This window comes from Ylistrum balloti, unplaced genomic scaffold (assembly GCF_031769215.1).
Source record: "Ylistrum balloti isolate Yb309-2 unplaced genomic scaffold, AGI_CSIRO_Ybal_v1 Utg369684, whole genome shotgun sequence".
In the NCBI taxonomy this organism is placed as follows: Eukaryota; Metazoa; Mollusca; class Bivalvia; order Pectinida; family Pectinidae; genus Ylistrum; species Ylistrum balloti.
In genome coordinates, this window is record NW_026781923.1 from 678,381 (window position 1) to 687,174 (window position 8,794).

General features: G+C 36.6%; 1 protein-coding gene across 1 annotated transcript; it reads left to right on the forward strand.

Annotated features, from left to right (window-relative positions):
• Nucleotides 1–6: 6 nt before the first annotated feature.
• Nucleotides 7–3,914, forward strand: LOC132564981 (octopamine receptor beta-2R-like). Its single transcript, XM_060229587.1, has 2 exons — nucleotides 7–31; nucleotides 2,740–3,914. The coding sequence occupies exon 2, from the start codon at nucleotides 2,745–2,747 to the stop codon at nucleotides 3,912–3,914; it is 1,170 nt and encodes a 389-aa protein (XP_060085570.1). The 5' UTR covers nucleotides 7–31; nucleotides 2,740–2,744.
• Nucleotides 3,915–8,794: the final 4,880 nt, after the last annotated feature.

The window sequence follows — 8,794 nt, forward strand, 5'->3', positions numbered from 1 at the left end:
TTAATTAAGTCGAAATTGCTGCTGAATAGTCTGCCGTTGAAAGGTTATAGTAACAATTTATTTTTCGTGTGGTTGTGAATATAAACGTTACAGAGTTAAAAATAAAAGGAGGATAGAACCCCTCAAAGCTGTTCAACTTTCCGACATTTAACTGCGTGTTACACAGCGAATCAACTTTTAACAGAGGATGAAACCATTATCATCAAAATTTGAATGAATCCAAAGTATTATCTTTGAGGGGAAAAGTTTGATAACTTTCCGCGGGGAAATCGACCTTAATGTTGAACTTAAGCACTCAATCGGAGTTCAGTGTCAATGCGAAATTTCTCATTTGTTTCTAGGATAAAGTTGTATAGGTAGTATCTCTTCGTTTTCGGATGAAATCGACTTGAAAGGATTTGTACATTGACAGAATAATTTTCTGTCGTCAACACTTTGGAGAGATTTGAGAGTGATTAATCTTCACACTGCACGTGTTTTTCAAACTTCTCTGGTGCTCTGAATTATTCGAAGATAAAAAGCTTTCGGAGCATGAACACCAGCCAATTCCACGAGAGCCAGAATGATCCCCTCAGAATGATGGACGACTGTTTTGTTCGCAATAACAAAAACATATGGAACAAATAAGGTTTTATTATAGACTAGAAACAAAACACAGACAAACTGTAAATGATTTGAAGCTATATTCACATATGAACTGTTTTGGTTGCTGGTTGGACAGTTGAATGTCTTCGGCTTTGTTACATACATATATGAAAACGTCAGAAAAGGGACTGTTTCATCAACACCAGGATCCAAAAGCAATCGTTGGTATGAATAATTCTATGAATAATTAATTAGAACTAGTGTGATTAAGCAACCATTCGATTCCGTGAGTAGCAAATGCACGTTCTAGCCTCACCTGCACGTGCGTTGTGTATGACAAAACTGATCTGTGTATATTTTAAGGATTTTAGTAACATCAGAGTTTAATTCCTGATGAAAGTGGAAAAAATACAAAATTGCAGAATTACGGAATTCATTAGAATTAAAAAAATAAATTGGATTAGTTATTTGCTGGTACAGATACTGCTTAAGCAAAGTCGAAAACTGTCAACAGTGCGTTCTAAATTAATGGTGGTGAGTTATATTATATGAGACGGAGATGACTGTGGAGACTTAATGAATGTTGTGAAATATAACAGTTCCATTATGAGGACATGGATGTGTTATCATCTGAATCAGCACGTGAAAACCCTGTGGTCATCTTTATCGTAAGTAAGTAGAGATGTCAACGTGACTAACTGAACATAGAAATATGTCTTACTGTACTTAAAGACCTTATCACTGTAAATGGAAACGACACACTAAGCTATTTCCGGTAATACCATTATGAAACATCTTTCATGTCAGATTTATGCTATTGTAAGTTTCATTTGGTAAGGCCATTACCAACATCCCGGCCAACTATTAGCTGCAATACGTATGAAATGCCAGTCTTCGATTTTGATACAACAGTCTACACTGTCAGTCCGCTGTGACGCCATGTGTGAACTGTCTCGGTCGCTATCCGGCTCCGTTTATAGCTTTATTATCACAGAGAAATCATCAAAAGAAAGGAGGTCCGTATGGAGCTGTATTAATGGCCTATGTTTAGAGTTACGGTCGTTGCAGTGATATCCCTCAAACAAGAGGTGTTTGTTTTATTGGTTAAATTTATGTATTACAACTTCATGTGATCAAACGTCAAGGCCAGTGTTCACGCGACAGTGGTATACATTTCTCCAGGCACTCTAGGACACCCGTGTTAATGACCGAACCGTTAATTGGACACAGCGTCACAAATGGTGCAATAGAGGTATATCTAGTGTTAGACTCTGCTACTTTTGGCTGTAATCTCGGACAGTGGTGTTGAATGTAGGGAAAGAACTGCGGAATTCATCACATAGGACAATAGTATTGTGGCCGGAATTCTAATACAGCAAGGACAATCTGGTTAATGATACTGATTTCTCGTTTCCGACAGCATTAATTTAATCCATTTACTATAATTTCGGAGGGTACGCTAGAAGAAATGTGACACTAATATAACACTCGTAAGTTAGTACCGATGAAAAACAATGCTTACACGCACTGGTGTACATAGAATGTTCAATGACCATTGGAGGAAGCGACAACTAGTTGGACCTGGTAGCTATGTAAAGGTATATACAATAAGACACTCCACAGCCGTGTGCAATACGATCACTTTGTTCTGGTTTGATGGGTTTAAATGCGGGCTAGTGTAGAGACTGCTATTTTGATAAGTGAAACTTTCTAGAAGACAGGTCAGTGTCTTTTGACATCTCGTGCGAGGTCAGAATCTATGACAAGACTGATGATGTCATCATCCCTAGCCTGGGTTACTCCGCAAGTGTTTGATTGGCTGATGTATAGCATAGTGAGTGTTGAATCTATCATTCGGGTGATAGACTATTGTGATCTCATGACATATACCTTTAGTCTTAAACGGTTTGCTGTGCATGAGCACAGAGCAATATCTTGGGACTTTTAAATTTGCTTGACTTAAGATCGTTTGATGAGAGATAGTCAACAATACTTAGTTATACCGGAAGTGTTTTATGCAAGTTAATAAATTCTACAGTTTTTTGGCATCCATGAAGTTGCAATATTGAAAGTGCAGTTCTATATTTTACGGGATTTCAAATGAGCCAGAACATCCGGCTTCATTTGTCGTGTAAGTGCGGTTTAATTAATCATCTGACATGGAGTTGGATATGCACAACACATCGACTAACGGGTCTCTAATGCCCCACGAGGGAACACCCGGAGACGGGCTTATTCTGCTCATCATGAAAACGACTGTAATGGTAGTAGTAATGTTGAGTGCTGTCCTGGGTAACTTTTTGGTGATCATGAGTGTGATTCGATTCGAGAAATTACGGGCTACGGTCACTAATTACTTTATTGTTTCCCTCGCTGCTGCCGATCTCCTTGTAGCTGTTGTCGTCATGCCGTTCAACGCCAGCATGGAGATCACCGACAAATGGATATTTGGCAGGACTATGTGTGACATCTTTAATTCTAATGACGTTTTGTTTAGCACGGCGTCAATTTTGCATTTGTGCTGCATAAGCGTCGATCGTTACATCGCGATAATGAACCCTCTTCATTACGAAGCTAAACTCACCAAACGGAGAGTGGCTTTAATGATTGCTGTCACGTGGATTTCATCTCTTCTCATATCCTATATTCCCATCCATTCTCAATTTTACACGACTGATCAAAATTTACAGGAACTGAGTGTAAACCCTGATTCGTGCAAGTTCGTGGTGAACCGGATATACGCAGTTGTGTCCTCATCAGTCTCGTTCTGGGTACCATGTACAATTATGGTGTTCGTTTATTTTCGAATTTTCAAAGAAGCAAGAAAACAAGAGAAATATATTCGATCTGCGAGTGTGTGTTCAACTGAACTAACAGGCAATGGTGACTTGTTAATTCCCGGAAGCACTAGAAATTCTCGTGATATATCGGAAAGGAAGAGACTTAAACGGGAACACAAGGCAGCCAGAACATTAGGTATTATAATGGGTGGGTTTATTTTATGCTTTTTCCCGTTTTTTTCATGGTATCTTATTACTAGTTTGTGTAGAGAAAAATGTCAGTATCCTCCCCTCTTGGGAACGATCCTGTTCTGGGTCGGCTATTTTAACTCTTGTCTCAATCCAGTAATCTATGCATATTGCAATCGTGAGTTTAGACAAGCGTTTAAGAAACTGCTGAACTGGACATACTGCTCTGACTTTAATCAAAACTCCAAATACTGTGTACGTAAGCGTTCCAATAGTAGTTCGAATAACAGCAAAAACGATGAATATGTCCAAATGGTATATGTGAAAAAAGAATGCAATATATGTGGTACAAACGTTTGATTGATAACGTTCTGTAAGTGTGCTGTTAAACAGATTATCACGCAACTGACTGAGGATTTATCTATAGCAATATAGTGCTTCGCTAGTGACTTTCTAACTATGTCTTATGTATAGCAATCGAAACAAACGAATCCCGGAAGCTGTAAATATTTCTTTCAGCTTACTTATTTCAATTATAATCCATTTATGTGTATATATCTAAATATACACGTGGTTGCTCAATGCTATTTTTAGTTTAGTTGTCTAGACGGGAGGATATGTATGGTTTATACCATTAGATATAGCTTAATGGTCTTGCATTCCGAAAGTAGATTTTAGTTTGATGTAGTAATTGTAATTCAAATACAATCAGGACACTATAATTTGTTAAATGTTTTACTTCTGTTTTGTTAATAAACCTTTCCTCACTTTGACAAACATCCCAGTACCAGGCAAATACCAGCACGAATTACTAAATAGATCTGTTTGTATTGGGTTTTCTAGGTCTATAGCGGTTTATGATCCCGTGCCGTGGATACACATAACGAAATGCTGTTTAACATTGGAAATTATCCTAAATCTTGTAATGTATACGAAAAGCTCATCCACGGGCATTTATTGACCACAAATGAGTTGACCAGAAATGACCTCTCGCGTTACAGTAAAGGGATATGTATACGCACGGTATCGAAGATTTCATTCTTGGGGCAAAATCAATTCTTGTTTTTATATCATTACACCTAGATCTCGTAAGCCCATGCGATAAAATGTATAAACATGGATTGGACATCTACAAAACATGTTTTTTTTTAAAATTCATACCCAGAAGCAACGCATTAAATATCAATTATACTGGACACAAACAAAAATTGTATCCGTTCAACCGTACATAGTGTTTCCGATTTACCAACAGCCTTTGGCACCATCTGATTGAGTCCAGGTCGTAATGTATGAAGTATACAACAGGTTGTTCCGATCATTTTTTACTGTAAGATTTTAAATTGTCCCGAGAGAGAAAAGCCTTAGTGATTACTTTATCTGTCGCTCATCTGATCTTATCACTCCATGTAGTGTATTGTTGAATAACCTAGACTTTGTAGATTCTCTTTTATTTCTGTAAGGAAGGGGGGAAGTGTGTGTGTGTGTGTGGGGGGGATGACAAGAATAGTAGTACAGTAATATCCATCAGGAATACTGTCTAGTCAAGGATCGAAATATCTATATGATTCTTTGTTGGGGCATATTGTATCTAATTCTAAATTTCTATTAAAAGGTGTTATAGGATCCGACGGTTATTACTATTTTTGCTTCCCCCCTCTCCCCCGCCCCCTTCCCCAAAATGTCTAGCTGAGTGGTAAAGGTAAAGGATGATATGTCACTGAACAAAAACCCTCATGCACACACAACTTTATCAGTAAACGATATCAGATCTGACAGGTTTTATAGAGACCGGCTACCAGTTAATTCAAAACATATTATCAAAAATTATACCGTATCATACAGCTATTCTGCCTTCTAGGACTCATAAGTGATGTGAAGAGTCAAAATTTTGAAACCTAGGGGCCGATAATGATAACACGAAGAAACTAGAAAAGGATTTGTATTAGCCCCATAATTCAATAGATTTGTTATTTCGACAATTTAGAAATTAACGTCGAGTACATGTGTATTCCGAACTGTGCCTCTCTACGAATAAGTTAATCCCGGAGACAAAACTTCAACAGCAGTATCTACTACCTGTAATTGGATTGTACAAAAACATACAAGTGAATAGCACCTTTCAACACAAAAAGAATTAAGATAAAATACCTCTCATGTTTTATAAATATGATACTCTTTATACCGACGTGTTAGTACAGTGATTAATGTGTATAAGTTAATTAGGGTGATGGTTGATGAAAAATGATGTTGTTTTCATAATCACATTTATATATGTCTACGACACAAGTTCATCAGTTAATGTGCTAATACAATGTGAACCTTATCATCAGGACAGTAAACACATAATAGCTCTCCTCTAACCGTACATGGTGACAGTTTACAGGTGTACTATACAGAACGTGGGGTCAAACCACATAGCTACTATCACAGAAAATAGTCACCACATACCTCTCTATAGGGTATAAGTAACAGATATTATCACAGGAAAGTCAACACACACCTCTCTATAGGGTATAAGTAACAGATATTATCACAGGAAAGTCAACACACACCACTCTATAGGGTATAAGTAACAGATATTATCACATGAAAGTCAACACACACCTCTCTATAGGGTATAAGTAACAGATATTATCACAGGAAAGTCAACACACACCACTCTATAGGGTATAAGTAACAGATATTATCACAAGTCAACACACATCTCTCTATAGGGTATAAGTAACAGATATTATCACAGGAAAGTCAACACACACCACTCTATAGGGTATAAGTAACAGATATTATCACAGGAAAGTCAACACACACCTCTCTATAGGGTATAAGTAACAGATATTATCACAGGAAAGTCAACACACACCTCTCTATAGGGTATAAGTAACAGATATTATCACAGGAAAGTCAACACACATCTCTCTATAGGGTATAAGTAACAGATATTATCACAGGAAAGTCAACACACACCTCTCTATAGGGTATAAGTAACAGATATTATCACAGGAAAGTCAACACACATCTCTCTATAGGGTATAAGTAACAGATATTATCACAGGAAAGTCAACACACACCTCTCTATAGGGTATAAGTAACAGATATTATCACAGGAAAGTCAACACACATCTCTCTATAGGGTATAAGTAACAGATATTATCACAGGAAAGTCAACACACACCTCTCTATAGGCTATAAGTAACAGATATTATCACAGGAAAATCAACACACACATCTCTCTATAGGGTATAAGTAACAGATATTATCACAGGAAATAGTCAACACACACCTATATATAGGGTATAAGTAACAGATATTATCACAGGAAAGTCAACACACACCTCTATATAGGGTATAAGTAACAGATATTATCACAGGAAAGTCAACACACATCTCTCTATATAGGGTATAAGTAACAGATATTATCACAGGAAAATCAACACACACCTCTATATAGGGTATAAGTAACAGATATTATCAAAGGAAAATCAACACACACATCTCTCTATAGGGTATAAGTAACAGATATTATCACAGGAAAGTCAACACACACCTCTCTATAGGGTATAAGTAACAGATATTATCACAGGAAAGTCAACACACACCTCTCTATAGGGTATAAGTAACAGATATTATCACAGGAAAGTCAACACACATCTCTCTATAGGGTATAAGTAACAGATATTATCACAGGAAAGTCAACACACACCTCTCTATAGGGTATAAGTAACAGATATTATCACAGGAAAGTCAACACACACCTCTCTATAGGGTATAAGTAACAGATATTATCACAGGAAAGTCAACACACACCTCTCTATATGGTATAAGTAACAGATATTATCACAAGTCAACACACATCTCTCTATAGGGTATAAGTAACAGATATTATCACAGGAAAGTCAACACACACCTCTCTATAGGCTATAAGTAACAGATATTATCACAGGAAAATCAACACACACATCTCTCTATAGGGTATAAGTACAGATATTATCACAGGAAATAGTATCACAACACACACCTATATATAGGGTATAAGTAACAGATATTATCACAGGAAAGTCAACACACACCTCTATATAGGGTATAAGTAACAGATATTATCACAGGAAAGTCAACACACATCTCTCTATATAGGGTATAAGTAACAGATATTATCACAGGAAAATCAACACACACCTCTACATAGGGTATAAGTAACAGATATTATCAAAGGAAAATTAACACACACATCTCTCTATAGGGTATAAGTAACAGATATTATCACAGGAAAGTCAACACACACCTCTATAGGGTATAAGTAACAGATATTATCACAGGAAAATCAACACACACATCTCTCTATAGGGTATAAGTAACAGATAGTATCACAGGAAATAGTCAACACACCTCTCTATAGGGTATAAGTAACAGATATTATCACAGGAAAATCAACACACACATTTCTCTATAGGGTATAAGTAACAGATATTATCTCTATAGGGTATAAGTAACAGATATTATCACAGGAAATAGTCAACACACACCTCTATAGGGTATAAGTAACAGATATTATCACAGGAAATAGTCAACACACACCTCTCTATAGGGTATAAGTAACAGATATTATCACAGGAAAGTCAACACACACCTCTATAGGGTATAAGTAACAGATATTATCACAGGAAAGTCAACACACACCTCTCTATAGGGTATAAGTAACAGATAGTATCACAGAAAATAGTCAACACACCTCTCTATAGGGTATAAGTAACAGATATTATCACAGGAAAATCAACACACACATCTCTCTATAGGGTATAAGTAACAGATAGTATCACAGGAAATAGTCAACACACCTCTCTATAGGGTATAAGTAACAGATATTATCACAGGAAATAGTCAACACACACCTCTCTATAGGGTATAAGTAACAGATATTATCACAGGAAAATCAACACACACATCTCTCTATAGGGTATAAGTAACAGATAGTATCACAGGAAATAGTCAACACACCTCTCTATAGGGTATAAGTAACAGATATTATCACAGGAAATAGTCAACACACACCTCTCTATAGGGTATAAGTAACAGATATTATCACAGGAAAATCAACACACACATCTCTCTATAGGGTATAAGTAATAGATATTATCACAGGAAAGTCAACACACACCTCTCTATGGGGTATAAATAACAGATATTATCACAGGAAATAGTCACCACACACCTCTCTATAGGGTATAAGTAACAGATATTATCAC

Excerpts from the sequence above, each read along its gene's own strand:
- LOC132564981 (XM_060229587.1), top strand. The coding sequence starts at position 2,745 with ATGGAGTTGGATATGCACAACACATCGACTAACGGGTCTCTAATGCCC.